The sequence below is a fragment of the Fusarium oxysporum genome, chromosome 5 (assembly GCF_000149955.1).
Source record: "Fusarium oxysporum f. sp. lycopersici 4287 chromosome 5, whole genome shotgun sequence".
NCBI lineage: Eukaryota > Fungi > Ascomycota > Sordariomycetes > Hypocreales > Nectriaceae > Fusarium > Fusarium oxysporum.
In genome coordinates, this window is record NC_030990.1 from 3,861,995 (window position 1) to 3,885,472 (window position 23,478).

Below are 23,478 nucleotides of genomic sequence, written 5' to 3' on the forward strand. Positions count from 1 at the left end.
GCTCCACGTGATTGGTGCTCGCTTGATCTCCTTCACCCCCTCCAACTTCACCACTCTTGTATGCTATGCCTCAACCGCCACTATGAATGGATAATCTACATAATCTGACGTCCATGAACATTGTGAATACTATCGACGTCCTATACGCTGCTTTACATGTCAATACACTCGAACTTGGCCCAAACATTCCCTGCCACGCAATTACCATCACGATAAACACCCAAAACTCAATAGCCATGGCTCTAGTACATCAATGCTTCTCTTCCTCCACAATTTCTGAAGCTGGGCGTGCCTCATGTTCCCATACAACTATGTCTTTCCAGACGCCTGGATGGTTTCCATGCTTAACAGCTTCCTTGAAATTCGCAACCTTCGCAAAATCGTACTTCTCGAGCAGACGTGTCGTCCACTCAATGCGAGAATCGCCCTCGCCATCAAAGAATGTTTCCAAGTACAGTTTGCTGTACTTTCGTTCATTGTGTGCAGGAATTTCTTCGTACGTCTTTCGGGGCTCCGAGCAATCCCAGGTGTAGTCCACAAGACTACGATGGTATATAGACGTGGACAACAAAATTCTGTCCAGCAGTGCCGACCCGACGAGCATTCGGCGATGCTCTGGGTCAACGATGAGCTTGATCTGCCCAGAAAATCTGGCTCCCTGGCATGCATGGCCTAGAAAATCCTGTCGAGAATCGTCGACAAAGGCAAAGCCAAGGATGGTTGGGATCTCTGACGCTCCGTGGGATTTCATATATCCAAGGAGCTTCTGATAACGCTTTTCGTCGGCCTTAGACCATCCAGAACGGTTGGCTATCTCGCAAGGAGATTCAATCGCCACAATGAAAGGGCGACGGTTCGACGTGCAAGCGTTGTACAGTTCAGCAATATGTGCACAGTTAACTTTGGGTAGGTAGACCTGCGAACCTTCTCGCTGCATCTCATTATTGATGATGTTTGCGATGCCCTGGAAGTCCTCAGGCTGGACGGGCCGAAGAGTGCAATCTGCATCAGGCCACTTGTCTTCCTCGTGCGTCATGTTTGCATACTTCTGTTCCTCTTTTTTACGCTCAATCTCTTCCTTCTTAGTTTTGCGCAAATCCAGCTCGCGGGCGATATAGCCTTCAGAATTGGTCACCGCGCGGCGCCAGTTGTGCCTGGCCTGGGTGTCTTTCTGAATCTTGATGTATCGCGGTGGAGGGATTAGCTTGCCAGTTGCAGGATTGATATCACAATCATCCACCCGAGGGTGACGGCTTTCGGTAAGGTTAAAGATGGGATAGCTTTCTTGCTGTGTCTCCCACTTCTCCACGGCTGTCAATGAATTCGGATTGATCTGGACAAGGGCCATATCGTCATCGTTGTCATGATCATATGGTCGAGGAGTATTCCATGCGGCCATTTCATCTGAAGATAGTGGAACAGCACTCAGCGCCATGGATGCGGTGCTGAAGGATCGCTCTCGGAGAACGAGGGCGGTTGAAGTGGCAGCAGCTTGGATGATATGCAAGGGTGCTGGCAAGGGAGCACCTGCAAATTCCGACGAGTTGTTACCGATTGACTGCTCCTTAGGTGAGTTCCAAGTGCCCACGGAGCTATGTTCAAAGTCATCTGTCCCTTCCGAATCAACGATCTCAGGTGTTTGGTTAGAGGGAGCGCGAACAACTTCCTGCACAGGCGTTTGATACTGAGCAGGAGGAGAATGCACGACATCTTTGGAAGGCCTTCGATGCGGAGGAATATGAACCGCCTCGGTCGCACTACCTTGGAGAGGAAGAGGAGAGCGAAGTCCCTTCTGCCTATTCCAATAGCCCTGTTGGATAGGAGTGCAATCTACATTACTCGATGTCCCTTGCGACCCGAGGAATCGCTGCTTAACGGCGCCCGCAGGCAGGAGCTGCTGATTTGGGGTTTGAAGCCCAACGAGTTTTCCCATGCCTTGGATGCGTTGCAGCGAGTTATTGACATTTGGCGAAGGCGTGCTGCCTCCACCACCCCGGCTGCTGGGGGCCCACGACATGGCTTACAAAGTCGCCTTTTCTTTGTTTAGTTCTTGCGGATGAAGGGGGGGATGTAGCAAATGAGAACGAACCTGTATAAAGGCGGCACACGCAGGTTTACTACTATAAACACGGCGATATGTAGAAACGGCGGTGCAAACAGCGGTGCGAAGGATGGTGACGGGACAACAGAGCTCGAAAAGCGATATGAAAGAAACAATATGAAGGTAGAGTAAAGTGAAAGAATACCGACGCTCTTCTCGGCCAGGCGAGTAAATATTGGGGTTTAGTTGTGGCGAAGAAGAGGAGAAACTCGAGCTTTTGTTTGTTACGATTGAGAGGGGAGATGAAGGCGACTGGCCTAAGGTCACCTAGGTAAGGTAAGATACTGTGTGAAGAAGAGAAGCACGCGGTCAGGTCCTGCCTAGCAACGAGTCTTGGGAAAAGAACGAGAGGCCACTGCCACTTGTCAACAGTGGCAGATTTCTAGTACTGACCTCTGTGCGAATGAAAATACCTAGGGTACAAGGCGAGTCCGAATACGGTGATATATCAAGGGCTACTTCAGGCCAGGGACGAGATATTAGAGCAAACCATGGCTAAGTGCATATCACCATCGGGATCAACAGCATCTTCTGTGGTCCAAGTCGAATTGGTTCCGTTACTGCAGGGGTTCGGGTGTGACAAGTCAACAATCAAGATGTGAATAATATATCAACGAGCGAATCTAATAAACAAAGGAATTATATTTGCAGAGCTCTGCCATGTGTATCCTATATGTTTGTTTCCCAGGGTATATCCAAACTAACAACAAAACATCAACCCCAGACTCCATGGAAAGCATCAACTCCATCTACTCCTCATCACTATCTTCCCTCAGTCGTCGTCTATCCTCCCGCAACTGATCCCACAGACTCTTCTTGGGCTGGTTCTGAGTCGACATACGTGATGACCGATGGCCCGTCTGACCGCCTGGAGCCAATGAACCCACGTTCTCTTGTGAGTGTCTAAACCCAGGATGCGAAGAGTAAACGCTCGACGCTGCAATTGATGGAGCGACCGAAGTTCGTTGCTTTCCACCCCGTGGTGGCCGAGGAGTTGATGGCTCCCCATCTTCAGACGAGAGACCCGTCTTGAATCCGTATTTCCGACAGAAATCTATATGTGCTTGGTATTCGGCGTATGTAGTAGACTCTCGACCGCTTCCATTGGTCGGCTCCACAGTGTCTTGACGAGGAGGTGAACCGCCTGCAGCACTTGCTTGGAGCGAAAATACCGAGACAGGCACCCACTCAGTTTCCGCAGGGCTATTACCGGCAGTGGTATCAGGGGGGCTTGGTCCTCTGCTGAAGCTAAGAGGAGGTGGCACGGCACTTGGGTTACTGTAGACAGATGATGATTCCATCTGTTCATCTGGCACGATGCTTGGTGTCTTGTTCTGCTCAAGCGCATAGTCCCTCTGCAATCGATCACCGAGAGACATGTTCCTGACACTCTCTGCATAGTCGCTGAAGGCGGGATGCACATCGTCCTCAAAGAGTTGTCTTCGTTCATTGGCCGTAAGTCCTCGCTGTTGCATCTGACAATCCATCCATAGCGACGCTTGGTAGTCCACGTCTTCATCCATCCAATTTTGCTCGTCCCCTTGGAACTGAGCACTCGACTGACTAGATCTTGATTCTGGACGAAGAAATGTGTGTCTGTCCTCCTGGCTGTGGATGCTGTAGCTTGGTCGAGACGACTGTTCATGAGATGATTGCCGAGTACGAGCACGGCCGCGCCTACCGTCTTCTTCATACGCTCTCGATGGATGGTCATTACCTGATCGATATGAAGATCGAGATAATTGAGATCCCGGGCGTTCCTCTCTCAGGCAGTTGATGGTGTTGATCAGATTGCTCAGTTCTTTGCTGATCTCAGCACTTCCAGTGTAAATGGCCCTACGACTATCAGCATGCTGGTGTGATATCCAAGACTCAATAAGTCGGAGAAGTCTTGGATCTCTACCACCTCGGTCGATGTGACGATCCCGTCGCGTAGTCAATGTCGCTCGCAGATCACTCAGCACCTGAGGTCTACCACCAATGACCGACATAATGCAAGCTTCGCACTTGCTTTTGACTACGAGGTTTGTGGGCGAAACACGTTCGTAGCCAAAGGTGGCATTGAAAGCTTTACGACCGATCCAAAGTCCAGTCACGGCATCGATGCGATCCAGCCATGCGATAACAGCACTGGGATAAGCGATACGCTGTCGCCAAGTGCGCAGAGTTTGGATACGTTCAGTGCATTCGACGATGATCAAGAGCATAAGTCGCCGGATCAACTTAGGTTCAAGACCATGATGGGCTGGGCACAGACATGCTGTTGGCGAACCGTCAGCACCAAGTGTGTAAGACAGACTTTCAAGTTTGGCAGAGAGACGGGCCAAGAGTTTGGTGGAACGGCGGTTTGATTTGTCGAGTTTAGCTACACGAGCTTGCTGGTCTAGCAACCAGTCTTTATCCGGCACAGCTATGTTGACTCCTGGATCCATCCACAACAGGTCCGTGAGTTGGTCAAGCTGATGGGTTGATATATCAGGTAGTGGGATATACTCGATCTCCTCATCGGGGTCGTGGTATATACGATGAGGTGCCATTTTGAGCACTATGAGATTTGTTCTTGGTAGACGACAAGAACTTCAACACAAGGCTGCCGCATTAATTTGTTTGTTAGATTTGTTCAAATAGAAGCAAAATCTCCATAAACTTGCTCCGTAGAAAACCGTAGATCTTGGTTGTTTGCTTCCTTCACTGGCACCATATGCCTTATATAAAAGATCTTGCATGGTGAACACAGACAGTGACTCGAGGGCAACGTCAATGTGTTCCATGGTCGCGACGCACGTCCTCGGTGTGAACAATGCGGTAACCAATTCTTCAACAAAATAGAATATCAGTGGAATGGATCTGCTGTTCTCGGTGTGAATGGCTTTGTGCGAACAAGTTACCGATATGGACTATCTCCTCCGAACAAAGTGTTAGATGAGGCTGAAATCTTTGCTATGTTGTTCTGCACACCTACCTATGGCATCCCAAGATCAATCGTGGAGAAGAGCCAAGGTGTGAAGGCAACCCAGAGAAGCCACAGGCTACCAGCAAACATAGTGCTATGGATGAATAGGTGAACCCGCTAGTCGTTCGATCGTGTTGAAACAAGGTTCTCGTGGAACATTTGTCCGATTTTTATTTCTTCTGACAAAGGGAACGAGATGAACAGTTAAGTTGTTCACATACTGTTGGAGCCATATTGGGCTCATCAACGCTGTCCATCGAAAATGCACCAGTCCCTCCAGTCGTAGCGTTGCGTAACAAACCAACTGCCAGAGATAACTCCTAGTAAACAGAACGGGCGACGAAATACGATGGCTGTGGCACTAGAATACAAGAGCAAAATTGAATCGGCATCAAACATTCCTCTCCTTGCGTCGATACCTATCCTTCAATGCAACGCCTTGGAAAACCAGAACTCCGTAATCATGCTCATATGTCGTTAGTGGGGTATCAGACTTTGGTCATCAACTTCGGACATATCCATGTCTCTGAGCCTGTTGTTCCATGCGTATCCGCTCCATGCGGATCTTAGCCGCCTCGGTGCCGTCGTCAGGTTGGGCCATCTCCTTAAGCCAAGGGTGCTGCAAGGCTTGCTTTGCAGTAATACGATGGGCAGGGTCGTAGACGAATATCTTCTTTAGCAGATCGACAAAGTTCTTGAGGAAAGTGTTGTTTCCGGGAATGATTTGCTGCTATCTGTTAGCACGAGCAATGGCAAGCCATGCAAAAGGGTGCTTACATCGAGGTGCTTCATCGCCTTCACAAAGCGACGGGAGCCGCGAGTTGTATCTGGCGTAGGATAGTCAAGTTTGAGTCTCTTGAAATATCTGAAAAGTGTCAGCATGTAAACCAGGAAACATTTCACGAGGAGACTGACTTCGAGGCGGCATTACCACCACTTCTTGAAGACATCTTGTTGACAGCCTGGACAAGATGGCTATCGATTCTTGATCCGACGACAGCCTCCATCATGGCCAGGTGTTCCAAATTATCATGAGTCTGGAAGAGAGCATCACCCGTGAAGAACTCGACAAGGATGCATCCTATGCTCCAGATGTCACAAGGGAACGACCATCCAAGTCCAAGGATGATTTCTGGGGCACGGTAATGGCGTGTTGAAACCACGGAGGAGTGGTACTCGTCTTGGAATGTGGCAGAGCCAAAGTCAATGAGCCGAATCTCTGTATCCAGTAGAACACGCCGCTGTGTAGCTTGACGGCTGATAGTCGAAGAGGAAGAAGGGATCTTGCGGTTATATGTAAAGGTCTGATAGGCATGATTACAGAGCAAGATGTTCTCGGGCTTGAGGTCGGTATGGATCAAGTTGAGGTCGTGCAGAACTAAGTCAAATTAATACACTGCCAAGCAAGACTGTTCGTTCGTCCAACTTACAAGCAACACTGGTGAAGAGTTGTCGGGCAAAACTCTGAATCTGACTGTTGGGAAAAGGAACGAATCCATTGCCCTTGAGGAAATCGAAAACACTCTGATCAAGCAAATCCATGACGATACAAATGTGGCCGCGATAGTCGAAACAGTCTCGTAGATGGATGCATCGGTTACGGTTCTCTGCATCGTTTCGTTTGAGGGTTTCGAGAACGCGAAGTTCTATCCGTGAGGCATCTCTGTATTTCTGAACCGATCGGATGATCTTGACCGCCACGGCCTTGTTACGTTTTCGATCGTGGGCTTCAACGACCTTGCCGAAGGTTCCCTGACCCAGTAGGCGGACAATCTGGTCTGTGGACTTTATTAGATAAGTCTAAAGAGAGAGCATGATGGACTTACACTTTTCTGTGAGTTCAGCATCAGGAACGACAATGTAATGACCATCGTCATCATCAACCTTGACGTTTTTGTTGTAATGTCGCTACCGATTCGTTAATAATCTCATCTCAACCTGTTCAGTAATGTGGAGTCAAAACTCACGTCATGGATAACTTGTACGTTAACCTCAGACGCCTTCTTGGGAGGGAAAGGTGGAGGCTTGTACGTGAAGAAGTCCCCGAGGCCATCTACATCGCGACGTTTGGCTTCGTTAGCCACCTGTTGACGGGTGCGCTTTCGCTTAAGGGGGGCCAGTCCCTCCTCGTACTGGCCGTTGGATGAAAGTGATGTCGGGGCGGTAGTGTTAAGTGCCGAATTGGTGCGGTCACTGCTAGAATTGGACGAGCCCGCTGGTGTTGACACCTGCAAAGGGGTGCTGTGTTGTGATTCGAGGTATTTGATGTGATAACCCGAAGCCTGGACAGTGCCAGACTCGTCTTCTCGTCTCCTCTTCTTAGCCACCTGACTGCTCGTGTTATCGCTGGGCGCAGCAGCAGTGCCATTCGTAATTTTCCGGCTAGTGTTTGCTTCAGGCTCGGGTGTGTCGTCAATGACGATGATTTCCTTTGGCAGGCCATTCTTGTAGAAGGTGCCCCAGTCGGGCTCTCTGGAGCGTCTACGCTTTCTCGAGGGTTGCTCAGCGCGAGTAGCAGGGGCTCGCTCCGTCATGCTTCCTGCAGAGTATGCCGCGTCGTGTCGCGGGCTGGGTTCCTGAGCGTGGTGTGCAGAGCGAGAATTGGAGTTGGTCAAACTTATTCCATTCGAACCCGATGAAGAGTATCCCAAAGGCGAGAGCTGGTACGGCGGCGGCAGAATGGCACTGTGGGAAGGCGACACGGCCGAAGAGACCGGAGGTGGTAGGATATTCTGATTCGATACAGTAGAGCGAAAATTGGCGCTGGGGTTCGGCTGATAAGTCTGATGATGCGTGTGCGAATGGGCATAGGAGGGCTGGTAATGGTGAGGATTGTAGTGTGGAAGCGTAGCCGTCGCTGTAGTTGGTGTTGACATGATGGGGAAAGCCAAAGCCACCCAAGGGCTTTAGAGGCGGCAGTAGCGATCACGAAAAACAAAAACGAGAGATGTGCAGTTTCGCTGTATCGGACGGTACAGGCGACCGATCAAATCGTCGCGTCGATTCGTATGTGTAGGCCTTCTTGAAGTTCATGTATGTACGATGGAGGAATCGTGAGTGAAGAGGAGAAGGACACAACCGATGAGCGAAGAGAGGCGAGATGGAACGGGACTGGGGAAGGACCCGGGGGGCGCACCTCCTAGTTTGGTGAATGGTTTTGGTGGTGAGGGTGGTGGATAGGTGTGCCCAGACGGGACAGAGAGAGTAAGAGCGAAGGAGGGAAAAAAACGCTCGCCCAGTGAAGGCCAGCGACCTAGGTACAGTGGCCTCAGCGTGTGAGTTAGGGGTTAAGGTTACGAAGGGGCACTGTAGCAGGAGCCCCAGTCCACTTATGTTCAGCTTATCGCAGGTCACGTCTCGTTGGGTTAGAATATTCTTGCTTTTCTCTCAAGAACTGAGACTAATGTGTGGGGATGAATGGGCGAGGCGAGGGTCATAGCCAAAAGGAAAGCAGTGGAGTGACTTCAAGAGTCCATCCAAGCCCGGTTGAAGGCGTCACGGGCATCCCATTTGTCTTGGAAAAAGCGTTGGCCAAAGTTACGGGTGGCCGGGGCAGATTTGAGGGGATCCATTCTGGGTGACGTTGGTCAGATAGAGATTTGCTTGTGAGTACATTTCCTATAGGCGGTGACGTCTAGTGGTAGCATGTATTTTTGGCGTCATCCTCAACACCTCAGTCCCCATCAAGGAGTGGGTGGATTTGTCACTCATGGATGCTGTGTTGTGCTCTGTCTCCTCTCCTCCTCTCCTCCTCTCCTCTCCTCCTCTCCTCTCGGGTTACGATCTTGGGGTCAAGAAGAAGAGGCGGAATTCCAGTGGAACTGGGCAGGAAATACAGAGGTACTTTTATCATACTGTGGCGGCGTCCCGATTCGGCTCTCCAGGCCCAGGGCACCTCAGTCGGAAAACCAGGGTCCATCACTTACAGGGCTTGAGTGGAAAGGGTTGTTTTGGGGAAGATGCCCGGCCAAGTGAGGCAAAGTGCTAAACGCCTGTGCCTGTCAGTGAGTGACAATAAAGCTCGGATACTTGATTCATCACTTCCATTTGGCTCCAATTCTCGAGGTAACCGAAAGGCCACAAATTAGGGCCTTGGGTAATAAGAGAAAGACTTAGGTAAAGTGTGAAAAACTTAGAATGATATTTTAATCCTTTATTGCAGCATTCTCTGCCAAGGCCCGAGGCTTGCTCCCGAGGTTGAGGCTGCGGAATAATAACTTCAGCCGGAAGAATAACGAGTAATATCCAATCTTGACGTCGAAAGGGTATCCCGTCATTGATAACAAATACAAATACAGAATACACTCTGCCTATATCACCTGAGATGAAATTCGTTGCAATGTCGCTAGATTATCCTCGGCTGTCTTGCTTATTAGGCAATCTGAAAGAAATCTTTCCAAACAGATGTGAGAAAGGGCAGGGACCATCGTGTGAACAGAAACATTGGATGCCACTAAAATCAGTCCAGATGACGATATGAGGCGTTCAGATCTCGGTACTTCAATAAACATTACATACAAACCAGTTGATCCCTTGATCGCTTCAGTCGTTCAGGTAGATCCTCATCATTGCTTGATGTGCCTTATCATTGGCTTTTCGTGTCATGATGGCAGGTGTGAGGATGACCTGAGAGGCTGGAAAGAGGGCCCGTTCTGTGACGGATGCTTTAGGTACAACCAATATGAGACCCACAAAGTACTGATGCCGTATCGCACGAATGATTCTGGCCTTGGTCTAAACGCCTCGGTACCTCCAAGGTTTCATGATGGAAGTACACAACGCTCCCTCCTGACACTCAGACTGTGTTCCGAAGAAGAAAAATTGGTTGTGCCTGGACCAACACTGGGACTTTTCATCGTCATCATTCGTTTGAGCTTGTACAGAGTTTGCTGAGAAACAAAACTTGATTCTGTTCATCCATCCATGGCCTTCAAAATCATCAATTACTTCTTCTTATCTTGACGATTTGATGGGGACGAGCAGTTAATAACATATCGGATATACGTCATGAGAGATCCATTCACAGGGCAGCCATAAACGCGACCCTACTGCACAGAAACACACACAGAACCCACACCCTACGGAGCACACCAAACAGTATCCATACAGTACCTATCACTTAACCTAAAGGTGGTTGTCCATGAACAATCACACCTGTATCTGTTCATACAACTCCTTCGTGCAGGTATTTGGGATATGACTGCTCGATGCCGGAAAAGAACCCTTTTACAAGCAAGTCAGGGACAATTGCAAATACGGTTCGGTTTACCCGTTGGTACCTCTGTACCGCTTGAAAGAGAGTTCAACTTTAATCGTCTGGAAGGGTCTAGCACTCTACCTAGGTACTTCCACTCTCTGCGCACCCAAAGAGCATCAGATCTGGTACGCATTTCGCCCCAGGGCAGGGTGACGCTGGCGGTGGGCCTTTTGGCCAACCCAAGACCCTCCAGCAACCCCGTGCCTTTTCTGGTGCATGTTGAAGTGATCGCTCTTTGCTGACACTTGTTGATGATGGAAAGAATGTCTGAAGCCAAGGTTGTGGGTGTGGTAGATTCATTACATGACAAACAGTGCTCTATGTGTCACTGTAGCCCCCCTATTTCACCTTCAGCTTGGCTGTATGCCTGCTATGGTTCTGAAAATCCAATTGTCCGTCGTCTCAGCCCTTGAAGACCCCGGACAAGGCACCCCACACTTGCAGAGAGGGGATGCCACCAATTCTGTCTCGAATCGTTCCGGGCATGCAGCCGTTACAGTTCCAGAGCCTCTCTGCACCACACTCCAGCATGACCACCAGTGATCAGTGGACAGTGGACACCCGTCCGAACTTTTGCTGACCCGATGTCTTGGGCTGATGAGAGGTTCAGTCAGCTCACGGCCTCCGACATCATTCGTCGCAGCCAGCCGCATATTGAGAGGAGCCTGAAGGAGCTGATACGATAAACAGCAGCGTCTTGTTCTGAGGAACCACGAGCATACTCACAACCTTGGCTGGACTTGGTTACTGAACAATGTGTTCGAGCACTTGTTCGTACCATTTCACACAGGTGCACACACTCGTCCACTTTTGCGGCACATGCCCGTCTCCCGCCTCGGCGATGGATCCCTCCTATCCGCCAGTCACTATTCCCCGGCTCTCAGAATGTTTGACATGGACCCTTCAATTACAGATTCGAACATATGGAGGCCAACAACCCCAAATGCATTCTTTCCGAGGACTTTGTTGACCTTGGTGGGCTGCCAACGATTCTCTGTACTGTGAGAATGAACAGTATCTCAGGTATCTTCTCTCTCTTTACTGCGTTATCTCTATGAGCGGACAGTGTGCATCTATGTCTTGAATCAACCGTGACAACTCTGGCGGAGGGCGTTCCTTACTTCTCTCAGCCCAAGGACACCCCACTGTGCGCCACGAACGTGATTGGGGTTCTCAATTTACCGTTTCCTGTTGGCTGGGTCTCATTTCCTTACTGACGGCGATACGTCTATTATGAGGGCATCAAACTTCGCATCCTCTCATCACGGCCATGATTCCGTTGCTATTCATAGGTAGGTGGTCCTTGCCGAACTGAGACGCTACGGTACTTGACCAAATCCTCCTCATCAAATTAGTATTAGGCACCCCCGTTTCATCAAACCCAGAAGACAACGAACGGGACGAGCTTTCGACTCGGCGTTTCCTGCTTCGCCTTGTGTTAACAGTCTCAGCAGTGGTCACTTCTGCCCCATCCAAGGCCACTGCCACTCCGTATTGCCAACCAATACGCCCCACCAAGAATCGTCACCAACTTCCATGGCCATGTCACTTTGAATAGTCCTTATCTAGACACTTCACGAATATTCCTGTGGAGACTATCTCACGTATGTATGAGTCTGTTCTTGTAAAACACGAAAGCACAGAGAAACTACCCCTCTCTCTTTTGGTTATCACAAGATATGTAGTCCTGCCATTTGCTTGGTTACATTCCTTCAACAGGCGCGACGCGTCGGCTCAGCATCTAGCCTGGGCTAGCCTTGTCGATCCCGGTGGCGATGGTTTGACTGTTGGACCAGGTCTGACCGAAATGTGCAATCAGTAGACTTCCAAGGCTCTTCTCCCGCTTTGATGATATTGGCTTGATGAACTTGACAACGATGCTTTATTGGCTGTGGTTTAATGGAATCGGGTTGTCTTATTCGACTGTGAAAGGTACAGGGCCACCTTGCGCTGCCGACTTGACCCTTACAACCAACCATAGACTTCAACAGCTGTCCATTTTCATCAAAAGGTTAACATACGTCGTGAGATCTAGGACAACAACTGTATAAGTCACAATATATTGCACTCTTTAAGGGGTGTTGTATGAGTCCATTCGTCTAATATCTAATGATACAGTCAAGTCTAGCTCTATTGGCTAAATCGAGCAACTTTTGGCCCTGAAAAGCTCTTTTACTTGCGTTCCTGCATAACATTTCAGACCTGGCACGCTCTCAAAGTAGCAAAGAATCTCTATCTATCCTATAAACGCCGTCTTTGCGGTTCTCGTTGTCTCTCATATTTTCAAACCAACCAAGAGACATACTTTTAACCCTTTTGTTCCTCCGTGCGTGTTTGAGGCAATTCTAGTTTGTTAGCCAGTGACAAGTTGCTTCCTCAACAAGATCTGAAGAAAGCCTCTCGACTGCTGTTCAGACAGCATGATAGCACGGTAGCTTGAGCAAGATGTGCAATCGTTCTCACGATCATCATGCTAAAGGGGTTTTGTTGATGCAACAGAGGCCGTTTACAGGCCACGGTTGAAAACAACCTTGCCATTCTTTCCTCCCTTGCCATGGAACTCAGGCTCGAGTGACTCAGCGCTCACCTCTTGTTGCTGTGGGAAGACAGCCAGAGCGAAAGGAAGGACGGCAAAGGAGGTGAGAGCGATCAAGCTCAAGTTGATGCCCAGGGGAATACCCTTGACGAGGGCTGGTCGTGAACGCACCCACTCCTTCTGCATGAGGTTCTTGTACCAAGCTTGCCTGCTCTCGATATGGTACAAGACCATAGGGGGTAGAACCATGATAGGAGACGCTGTGAAGACTCGGCTGGCTGCGGTTTGATACACAGCGAGCTTGGCAGCAGATTGAGACTTGCCCAGCGAGGGGACGTCCCGTTCTGACTTGCCTTCGGCGATGAGCTTCTGCTTGTCATCATCCGAAAGCACAGGTCGAACATCGATGCCCTTGACGATCTCGTCCCGGCGCATGAGGTAGGTGTTAAGGCCAGCAGCTGTAGCAACGGCAGCGAAGGGAATCAGTCGACCGAGAATTTGGCGGGTGGAGGGTGTGACCTTAAGTCGAGGCACAATGGCGTTAAGACCAAGAGCGACAGAGCAAGAAGCCCCCACTGCAGAGAGGTATGACTTGATCATGACTTCGGTCGACATGGGGGAGGACTTGTTGCCATTGGCAGTGTTGAATGCGACATTCAGGGACTGGTTGAAGACTTGCCATCCAACAATACCGACTGTACCCATGCCAGGTTGAAGCATACCGGCGGTCACGACGAGGTTGGTCAGAACATAGCAAGACATTCGGAAGGGAAAGAAGACGGGCTCGCCGGTGTCTGTTGCACAGTATCTCGTCAGCTGGTGTCATGATTGCACTCTGCCAGGGCCATATATACCAGGGTGCAGCGTAGAGTCAACAACCTTCTTCGCATGCCACAAAGATGGTGACATGTGCTCGATCTTTCCCGTCTTGTAATCCGTCACCAGCTTCTTGGCCGCCTCGAGTCCGGTCGCGCCCGCGAACAGGGTCCTAGAGAATGCGCCAGCATGGTCAGCTCATGATACTTGAAGTCGTCGGAGGTTCAGAGTTTCAGCAATTGGACTCACGTAGGGTCTGTGATGCCCACTGTATGGCGCACCCGTCCCATATATGTTTCAAGGTCATACTGGGAAGCGGGAAGCTCCCGCGCGCCAGGAAGCGAGGCCGACATGTTCTATGTGTAGATACGGGACGGATTCTTTGTCGGATTCGAGATAACGAAGGTATTCGCTCGCGAGCAAGAGGGCGGCGGGAGGGGGAAACAAACAAAGCTTTACCTGACCTGAAGTAAAGTAAGGCGAGGCAAAGGTAATAAATTAATTGACCGCTAGAGGGGTTCTTGTGGACTAGAAATGCCCGAATGACCACTTCGTGGGACAAAAAAATCCGGTGGAGGGGGGTTGCTCTGAATAAACGCGACGATAAGCTAACGTAGCCGCAGGTGAGTCCCGCTTTCGGAGCCGGCACATGGCTTAATTTACGTACATGCAGCCCCGGTCCGGGCTATAAAATCGTGGGGTTACGCATAAGCAGAATCGGAACGAGTCCCGAGTAGACATGAGCATCTCTAGAATTAATTCAGAATTTCTGGTGGAATTCACTTCAAGATAGACACAACTTGAAGATCAAAAGAAGTATTCAGGGTCCATCTACTCCGTATATCGGGCCGGTCCCTTATCGGAGCAACGATATCAGTCACCAAAGAGATACCAAAAACCTAAGCAGTATATCAACAAGCCGCGATTGGCGGGTTGATATCCCGAGTCCCCAACTCTGAGTACCGGATCTGCAAAAAGTACAATGCCGACGAGTGCCAGTTGGCAAAAGATATATTCCAGCAAGTAATCGACCACGCCAGGATTCGAACCTGGAATCTCTAGAGAGTTCGGAAGCTGGAGACCGAAATCTAGCGCCTTAGCCATTAGGCCACGCGGCCGGAACCTTTAAATTCCGATGAAGAGTGCGCTTGCTATTCTCTTCCAAGATTGGCACGTTGGCTGCTAAGATCATCGTCGTTGATGTCTGAATGATAGGAATGTCTTGGATACGTTGTTAATATATGAGAGTTTTGAGTTGCTTGTGGGCTGAAAGATTGTTTCGAGGGTGGAGTTACGGTGACGCTGAATCTCCTGTGTTCAATCGCATATGCGGCCACCCTACAGAAGATATCTCGACATGGATAGAATGTATAATTGGTTCTCAATCTACATCTGGTGAGCTTCTAATTCGTAAAGTTATTATTGTACCCTTAGAGCTTGTGTTGACGGCTGCGAATAATTCAAGTCATGTTCCTATGGGAGAAACTCGCATCTATTCTGTTCCTAAGGCTCTGCAGACTTGAACAGTCATCATCAACAGGTCATATATAGCGTTACAACTCTATGCTTTTACTATCATATAAGTCTGTTCATACCATGGACTTTATTTGTCACCCGCATCTGCCATGAGCATAGCAATCGCAGGCTGGAAAGCAGCCGCCTTCTTGAAATCTCCCAGCTTAACACTCATGAGATCAAGAGCCATGAGCGCCTCACCAGCCCGACCTCTCTCGTCTCTCTTCAACGAATCAGCCTTGACATAGCGTTGCGAGAAGTGCGTGAGCAGCGTCCTTCGAGCCTTCATCTTGCGCGCAATCTCTAGTGCCTCGCCCATCGTAGAGTGGCCCTTCTTCTTAGCGTGAGACAACATGTCATCGTCGAACGTGCACTCGTGAACAAGTAGGTGGGCACCTTCGCACTCCTGTGCAAACTCGTCTGAGGGACGGCAGTCACCTGAGTATGCGATGCGGAGACCGGATGTGAGCTCGAGTTCTGTTCCGTAGGAGAGCCAGCAGTGAGGAACTGGAATGCGCTTGATAGCACGGAGCCCGAAGTCGCCGTTCTTGATCACAAAGCGACCGTTGTTGAGCTTATCGGGCTTGGTGCTATTGCAATTGGGGAAATGTAGTCTGTGGAAACCAATATCCTCGACTTGAGAGACCTCTTCCAGGAGCGCCTTGTATCTTGATACACAAGATACAGCTAACTTGGCATTGGTGTCTTCAATGGTGTGTTCGTACCAAGCTTTGATCAAATTGGGAGTACCAAGGTGATGATCAGCGTGAAGATGGCTGATGACAATGCACCTGAGATCTCGGAGGATATTTCCAGTTTCCTCCTCTCCAAAGAGACGTCGGATTTGACCCAAAGTGCCCTCACCAACATCGAGAAGATAGTTTCCAATACCAGGCACCCGAATCAGTGTTGACGAAACATTGCGATATTTGCCTGGGATTGAAGAGCCAGTTCCAAGGGGGATGATTTCAGCATCGCGGCTGGGAATATCTTGTTCATCCTCTTCCAATTTTCGCAGAAACTCAGGATCAGATGTCTCTTCACGAGCCTTTCGTGCTAATTCGAGAATCTCATCACTGACAGACTGAGCTGCCTCTCCGAGAGCAGGAAACGGGGCAATCTCGCCTTCGCCAAATTTGAGTCGGGGCATGAGCGAAATTTTGTTTCCTATCCGGCCAGACTCAACTTGTGATCCATTTGGCATGGCTCCCTTGATATCGTTATCGTACTTGAGGAGAGTGAATCTCTCAGGGTCGATCCTCCGTAGCTTGGTCTGTAACTGCCCAGGTCCAGCCAGAGAGATCATATTGGGGCAGGTGTCTTGAGCACAAAAGAAATGCTTCATCGTGGGGTGCTCATCCACAAACTTCTGAATTCTAGCATCGTCTGCTATTCCAGGGCCGAGAATCCAGTACACGATAGCCACATGAGACATCAATTCAGAATTAGACCATTCAGGTCGCTCCATGAAAGAGTCGATAAGATCGCGAGACTCGATATCAGCGAGGATAAATCCTTGACCAGGCTGAGTCTCGCCAAGGACCTGCTCAGGAGTTACAGTGACGCCATCTTTTGTCACTATAGTGCTCCCCGCAGTCAAATGCCTGAAGTCAGTGACATGTACCCCAAGCTCCTTGGCCTTCTGAGGGTTGAATTTCCCGCGACGATCGAGGCATTTGACGATATAGCACATAGAGCTTTGGCTGTAGATTGTTGGGGGCAGTCGTCGATGTGTCACGTTGATGATATCCGCGCTGCGATCAATTTGAGCCTCCTTCTCGGGGAACACCCAAACAGTTTGATCCGGTTCTGTCAGTTCTGACCCATCGCCAGGTCTCGGGCCCTTGTACAGTTTTATTTCGCCTTCTTGGCGTGTAAAGACCGTATCCCTGGGCTTGACCTCGCTCAGCTTGACGGGGATGAGCATACCGTTGCCTTTGAGTTTTCCATTGAACATGACCTTCTCAACAAGAGTGGACGCATATTCAGGGTCCGAAAGTGGTGACCATTCTTTGAACTGTGGTTTTTTTTGGTCTCCAACGATGGCGCTTGACCTGCGACGCTTCTTTGGGCTGCTGGGGCGATCTCGTTGAATCGGAATCTTCCATACACGAAGCACGTCGTCTTTCCAGTCGGGTTCTATGCTCTTGATTTTCTCAAGCCGAGGGTTTTCTCTATGCTCATGCGTGCGCACGGAAATGGGCTGTCGTAAGATGACGGGACGGCATGCGGCCAAAGTGTGGTTCAGATTCTCGCCACCGTGGATGTGAATGGTTTCAAAAGCAGCCTGCTTCGTCAACTTCTGACCCTTGCTCTTCCTTTCCTCATTCATCACTGCAGTTTGTTCTCTGCTAGCTTCTAGTACGCCACCAACCGTGAGAACATAGCCGAACAGACCTCCTACCAACTCCCATGAAACACTGCCGCTGAGAAAGACCTGTTCCGTTGCTCCCATTCCTAGTCTCCTGCTCTGGAAAGCGCGCTGAGTCCCTTCTTCGGGTCGGCCAAACAAATATGCCCGTCTCTCACTGTGGACAAAGAGACAAGTGCCAGGAGTGTCCACAGTGGGCGCAGAAGCGATCTCAACTGAAGTCGCCATTGGAATACCAGCAGAATAATCGCTCACTTTTGGTTTTACGATAGATTCTGAGAACAGGCGAGGTTTTCTGAAAGCTCGAGACTTTACTTTTGGGTGTGAACTGTTCCAGGCTCGTCTACAGAAATAGAGTCCAGGTGAGGTTGATGGTGGGGGGCGTTGAGATAAAAAAGTTGGTAGTAATGGAAGGCTACAAGAATTGAATAAATGTGAGAGGCGTCGAGTGCCCCATGTTTGCATGAGAGAAGTTTTAAAGAGTTAAGAGGGAAATCGGCGTGACACAAAAATGCATCATCTGCCTATGTCATAATCGATACAATATTTTCTGCTTGAAACAATCAACTTTTTCTTTTCTAGATTTAGACGCGGCGAATGACTCCTCTTTCCGCGTTCCGCTAGCTCGCGCTGTCACATGAAGTGGTTGCATTATGTAAGATGACTACCCTACACTTAGAACAACACAACCTTCGAATCTATCACTACCTACCTATAGATCAGGCTATGGTCCTGAAAATACATATGGTTGGCATGATAGCGTTCTATCTATATATTATTATTGGAGTTAGGATGCCTTCGTTCTTATCTGGTTCTTAAACATGTAGCTGAGATCCGGTCATTGATATTGAGTTCTGATGTCAGCTCAGAGTACCATTCATCGGATACCAAGCGGGAGGACTATTGGCGTTGATGGCCAATGATAATTGATCACAAGGTTCTTGATGATGGTCCAAAGTTAGTAATTGGTTAACTTGCGAGCAACTCCGACGATGTCGCAGTATTGGCTTCGTCGTCGTTGAAGGAGGAGATCTGAGAGCAATAATCCTTCCCCTAAACGTACATCAAAGAAGTAATCTCCTCTTACCAAAATAACCACCACTTATAACATCATATATGTCTTATTCCGTATTTCCGAAACTAGTAGTCTTCCTTCGAATCATAGTCAAGAATCAAGGCTCAATACCTGACTCGAAATGTACTCAATCAATGACCTCACCCAAAGCCAATACCAGTGGAGAAAAAGACAATCCACTTGCTTTATCACGCATTACAAACGATCTTAGCAACATTACCAATTAACTACCATAGAAAAGATACCCCGGAATCAACATCTAACCCCGAGCCCCTCCGAATATCCCCATACTTTTATTTTAACCCAAGTCAGGTCCCCATGCGTCGCATCTTTAAACCGCTCACAACTCACTCATCACGACTATTTTCAACCTCTCGATTCATCATGGGAGACGCAATCCTCAAGCGCAATCCTCACCCGGATTTTAAGAAGGTCGAGGCTTCGAGGCCTGAGCTGGATGCCAAGTCTCAGTTTCGCTACACCAAGACTGTTGATGCGGATTGGACTTTTGGTGAGGGTGCGAATAAGTTGGGCAAGGATGATGGTGATAAGAAACATGTCACCATAGATCCTCATGAGGAGGGTCGCCCTGCGGGGTTCAATTACAAGCTTCTCATCTCTGCTATTGTACCGCGTCCTATCGCTTTTGTGAGCAGTCAAGCTCCCGACGGTACAAAGAAGAACCTCGCCCCGTTCAGTTACTTCAACATGATGGGCCACGACCCGCCCATGTTTGTTGTTGGTTTCGCATCTGGACTCGCCAATGCGAAGGACACACTTCGCAACGTCTCCGAATCCGGCGAGTGTGTTATCAACATCATCTCAGAGCACTTCATCGAAGCCGCAAACTCAGCTAGCGTCAACGCCCCTGCTGATGTATCTGAGTGGGATATCTCGGGCCTGACACCCAAGTACGACTGCGAGACTGTCAAGTGTGCTCGTGTGGGCGAGGCTATTGTTAGCATTGAGTGCAAGCTCGATATGCTCAAGGAGTTCGACAGTAAGGTACGACCTGGAAACAAGTCTGGCTGTATGGCCGTTTTCGAGGGAACTCGTTTCTGGGTTCGAGAGGATGCGTTGAATGAGGATAAGAATATGGTTGATCCTGGTGTGTTGAAGCCAGTCAGCCGATTAGGAGGAATCACATATGCCAGGGTTACTGAGGCGTTCGAGATCCCAAGAACAGATTTTGATAAGGACGTCGGTGGCCAAGAGGGAGCTGAAAAGATACAAAAGCAAAAGAACTAGGTCAGACGTGGTATATATTCATTCATGACCAAACACCAAATATATAGACTAAACAAGCCCGCAAACAGGGCTTAATAACAAAATGGCCATCATGCAATACAGTTCCCCAGGAGTGATACATGCCCACCTTTCATTCCCTGAGTTATACTCATAAACCAAATCGTCGCCTCATATAAGCAAAATGTATAACAAACTTAAACCCAAACGGTAGCACAAGCCCACAGAGCTTATAGCCAGGTGCTATAGAACAAAAGAAATCATATATGGCCAAATGACAGAGAAAACGGAAAATTTCAACGCCGGTAAATGAAGTGCTCAGAGATAGATGCTCTGACCAGAATGAGAGATGATGAATTCGCATCCCAAGGGTGACTCGGTTTCGCTCTCAAAATTGTGCAGTTGTTTCAGAATAGTGTTTCCAACATCAGGTCCATCATCCAGTCGATCCTTGACATGGATGATGACAACCTTGAGACCTTCGAGGGGCCGTTTTATCCTGGGCACAGATGTGAAGGAATCAGATGGGTTGAGCGTCAACTCAGCCGTCGGCGAAGCGAGGTGCGGTGTAGGAGGTGTTTCAATACCAGGGTGAACGTAATCCGGTGTCGAAGCCTTGATGGTCCTGGGAGACACGGGGTCTTCAGAGGTGAGATTCGCGATAGAAGGGTTTCGTCGTGGAGTCTCGTCAGTCGTGCTGCCCATGCGCTTGCGCTTCTTAGGTTCGGAATAATGCGACTTGCGTTCGACTTCGACCTCATGAGCCAGTGCACGCAGCTCCTCAATGACATAGCGGGGCTTTAGGTGCCCGTACAGACGATCCTCGGCCTGCGACTCATCGTAGCTGCACTCGATGAAGATAGCCTTGAGGTTACCAGAGGCGATCTTTGGCGCAGCTTGTTGCCAGATATTCAGATTCCGCGGGCTTAGCGATATGCTATCAGGCTCAACGTCCCCGAAAATGAGGACTTCACGATGGGTGGTGGGTTCCTGGATGAAGTAGGGCGCTTGAGTTGTAGACGCAAATTTGCTCCTGCTCCAATGTAGTCGTTACAGGGCTGAAGCTGTTTTGGGGGATCATGAGTGACCCTCGATGTAGGGATATAGATCCCGGGTAGTAAGATGCTGAGCGCGCGATGGGACCTTGTGGCATGGATGCATCATGGCTGCTGAAGCGAGTAGATGCACTCGATGTTGAGCCCCGGTGACTATGCTTCTCGAGACAATGCCCATGGCTTACGCTCCAAACCTTGATAAGGAGTCCGTCTGCAACTTCGATGTAACCCCTACTTTCACCGTCGCCGAGTGTCGGACTGCCACCTTCAACCAATCTCATATAAGTCACCAGCCCAGCTCCGTTGTTCTCATCACTTAGGTTTGGCCATATCACATTGTTGAAAATGTGATTCTTGAAAGCTTGGATTGTGCTTGGTAAAGCAGCCAGTTTTTTCGGCCTTGTGCCCGGGAAGCCAGCAGTATTGACTACAAAGCCTGAGATGTGATCAAGATGAGGATGAGTGATGAGATATGTGTCGACGAGAGAGCGCGTGATGTGAGATGCGTTAGCAGAAGGTGAAGAGTAAGGCAGCTCAAGGCCTGCAAAGGGGCCAATGGTAAGTGTGAAGGGAGGAGGCGGTGGTGGAGAAGGTATCGATTCTTCCATGATACGTGTGATAGCAGAGAGATGGACGCCAGCATCGACGGCGATGATAGAGCCACGATGCCATTTTTGAGCGACAGAACGGACTAGAAAAGCAGTGGTGTTTGATTCTTGAGGACCACCTCCTGAGCCCTGTGATTGACGTTAGTTAGAGTTCAACTTTTGTTCATATGAGTGAGTGAGTATGTGGAACACGGCAGTGAGAAGCCGAAATGTGAAATAGAGTATGAGGATGCGGCAAGACAAACGCCACCACGAATCACGACATGATCCGACGTGTTTTGTTTATGGCCCTCATGCACCAAAACCGTTCTTATACCACGGGTGAACCTCAGTGGGTATTGGTTTTTGGAGATGTGACGGTGCACATGTAAACAAACGAGGGATGGGGATAGGCTGTTAACCGTAGATGATACGTACCAATACAATCACCTGCAAAGCAGGCTCGACTTCGGCTCCCATGATTTGCTTTTGGGAGAGTAGAAAGAGAGTAGAGAAAAGAATAGAAACGAGAGAGGGAGGGAGAGAATTGAGTGACGACGGTTGACTCAACTCGGCCGATTTGATGCCTGCCCTGGGATCTGGGATGTGGATGTGGAGGTGGAGGGCCCTGGAGAGGTCGCAGTGGAGGGAGACGGGATGAGATGGAGATGCTTGGAGATGGTATGGTTTAGCTGGCTGCCCCACTAAAAGCCCTGTAAGGTACCGCCTGAAAGGTTCAAGCTGCAAAGTAAAAACGGTGGACCTGTTCCTGTTGCGCGCCGTCTCCGTCACTGGCTTTGGAGGTTATAGTCACTAGGCAGCAAAATAAGTTAGGACACTACAAATTCCGGAATAAGAGATGGATTTAGTTGATCCACGAACCTGAAGCTGTTTAACTTGCAGTAGTTGATTCGAGAATTAACCACTGGTAGCTCTTTAATATTCTCCGATAGATAAGGGATGCAACCCTTGTTTTTGCCTGCTCTGGTATGGAATGTGTGATGCAAATACCGACAGCTCAGGCGAGCTTTTGGAGGGACCCGAAAAATAATGAAGGGGAAAAAGGTATGGCACACGTGATTGGATTTATCGTTGTGCCGTAGAACGTTATTCTCTCAATGCCGTGTGCTACCAAGGCTGATACAATATGTATGCACTGGATCGGATGTGCTGATATAGCTTCGCTCTCGCCGAATATCGCTTGTCGATAGACTGAACTTGACCACGTTGATCCTTGCTCTGATCCCGCTTGGCAGGGTATGGCGATGCAGAGCGATATTTATGATTCTGCCGCTTGTAGAACTGAACAAAGAAGGTGAAGAACATGTCCCAAAGACAAGAGACATGAGCTTCAAATATAGCACACGACTTATTGTTCTCGCACTCGCCGAAACGCAACTCTCCTCTCTTGGCGTGTCACCCTCTCAAGTCCCGTTATCCCTCCCCCCAAAAGAGGAATATCGAACAACTCACAGCTCAGATGCCGGCTCAGCTACAAGGCCGCAGATCTGTCCTAGCAGCCCTCAACCTTGTTTAGCTTGTAAGCCTGCATCGGCGTTCCCGTGCCCCCCGACCCCTCTCAACGGGTCGTTCCCCCACCAGACGGGGACAACGTCACTGCTAAAACGGGCGAGCTGAGCTTGGGGGAGCTCGAGGTTCTTTGTTGAAGCTTGGACCCTTTTTGCCTGATCAGATAGACGATTGACTTGACTTGGTTTGGCTTGGATTTCTTTGAAGATCGGGGCTGGACCTTGAGCTGAGCCGTGCGTTCTGTCGCTTATAGCTTGTGGCTTGAAAGAGAGACCCCACGATCTTGGTGTCGTTATTGTTGAAGAAACAAAGAGACTCGACCTAATACTCGAACCATTCACAAAGACATGAGCCTTTAATACAAAGGGTAGTGTCCTATCTATAGAGCCTTTTGTAATGGTGATCAAAGTTCTCTTTCTAAACAACTGATCTTTCGA

At 49.3% G+C, this 23,478-nt stretch overlaps 8 protein-coding genes and 1 non-coding gene across 14 annotated transcripts; 1 reads left to right on the forward strand and 8 right to left on the reverse strand.

Moving 5' to 3' along the window:
- Positions 1–77: 77 nt before the first annotated feature.
- Positions 78–2,654, reverse strand: FOXG_02305 (uncharacterized protein). Its single transcript, XM_018379705.1, has one exon. The coding sequence runs from the start codon at positions 2,015–2,017 to the stop codon at positions 251–253; it is 1,767 nt and encodes a 588-aa protein (XP_018235795.1). The 5' UTR covers positions 2,018–2,654; the 3' UTR covers positions 78–250.
- A 196-nt stretch (positions 2,655–2,850) lies between these two features.
- On the reverse strand, positions 2,851–4,638 carry FOXG_02306 (uncharacterized protein; the record flags this gene model as incomplete). The annotated part of the gene is made up of 1 exon (XM_018379706.1): positions 2,851–4,638. The coding sequence occupies one exon, from the start codon at positions 4,636–4,638 to the stop codon at positions 2,851–2,853; it is 1,788 nt and encodes a 595-aa protein (XP_018235796.1).
- Positions 4,639–5,556: 918 nt separating this feature from the next.
- Positions 5,557–7,930, reverse strand: FOXG_02307 (CMGC/CLK protein kinase; the record flags this gene model as incomplete). The annotated part of the gene is made up of 6 exons (XM_018379707.1): positions 5,557–5,781; positions 5,832–5,919; positions 5,970–6,432; positions 6,485–6,832; positions 6,881–6,962; positions 7,022–7,930. The coding sequence occupies 6 exons, from the start codon at positions 7,928–7,930 to the stop codon at positions 5,557–5,559; spliced, it is 2,115 nt and encodes a 704-aa protein (XP_018235797.1).
- A 2,664-nt stretch (positions 7,931–10,594) lies between these two features.
- On the reverse strand, positions 10,595–11,052 carry FOXG_18284 (uncharacterized protein). Its single transcript, XM_018398347.1, has one exon. It carries the CDS (start codon positions 10,962–10,964, stop codon positions 10,662–10,664), a length of 303 nt encoding a protein of 100 aa, XP_018235798.1. The 5' UTR covers positions 10,965–11,052; the 3' UTR covers positions 10,595–10,661.
- A 1,237-nt stretch (positions 11,053–12,289) lies between these two features.
- On the reverse strand, positions 12,290–14,767 carry FOXG_02308 (uncharacterized protein). 6 transcript variants are annotated; one of them, XM_018379708.1, is made up of 4 exons: positions 14,331–14,767; positions 13,913–14,250; positions 13,702–13,835; positions 12,352–13,641 (listed from the first exon to the last, which is right to left on the reverse strand). In XM_018379708.1, the coding sequence occupies exons 2-4, from the start codon at positions 14,014–14,016 to the stop codon at positions 12,818–12,820; spliced, it is 1,062 nt and encodes a 353-aa protein (XP_018235799.1). In that variant the 5' UTR covers positions 14,017–14,250; positions 14,331–14,767; the 3' UTR covers positions 12,352–12,817. The 6 variants fall into 6 exon arrangements, with proteins under 6 accessions (XP_018235800.1, XP_018235803.1, XP_018235802.1 ...); XM_018379709.1 differs by lacking the exon at positions 14,331–14,767 and having other exon boundaries at positions 12,290–13,641; positions 13,913–14,310; XM_018379713.1 differs by having other exon boundaries at positions 12,352–13,835; positions 14,331–14,433.
- On the reverse strand, positions 14,692–14,781 carry FOXG_18285. The gene has a single exon. It is a non-coding gene; the product is annotated as a tRNA-Arg (tRNA).
- A 233-nt stretch (positions 14,782–15,014) lies between these two features.
- Positions 15,015–18,135, reverse strand: FOXG_02309 (ribonuclease Z). Its single transcript, XM_018379714.1, has one exon. The coding sequence runs from the start codon at positions 18,012–18,014 to the stop codon at positions 15,267–15,269; it is 2,748 nt and encodes a 915-aa protein (XP_018235805.1). The 5' UTR covers positions 18,015–18,135; the 3' UTR covers positions 15,015–15,266.
- A 662-nt stretch (positions 18,136–18,797) lies between these two features.
- On the forward strand, positions 18,798–19,996 carry FOXG_02310 (uncharacterized protein). Its single transcript, XM_018379715.1, has one exon. It carries the CDS (start codon positions 18,943–18,945, stop codon positions 19,870–19,872), a length of 930 nt encoding a protein of 309 aa, XP_018235806.1. The 5' UTR covers positions 18,798–18,942; the 3' UTR covers positions 19,873–19,996.
- On the reverse strand, positions 18,845–22,886 carry FOXG_02311 (3',5'-cyclic-nucleotide phosphodiesterase). The gene is made up of 3 exons (XM_018379716.1): positions 22,394–22,886; positions 21,950–22,324; positions 18,845–21,661 (listed from the first exon to the last, which is right to left on the reverse strand). Exons 2-3 carry the CDS (start codon positions 21,989–21,991, stop codon positions 20,840–20,842), a joined length of 864 nt encoding a protein of 287 aa, XP_018235807.1. The 5' UTR covers positions 21,992–22,324; positions 22,394–22,886; the 3' UTR covers positions 18,845–20,839.
- Between the last annotated feature and the right edge of the window lie 592 nt (positions 22,887–23,478).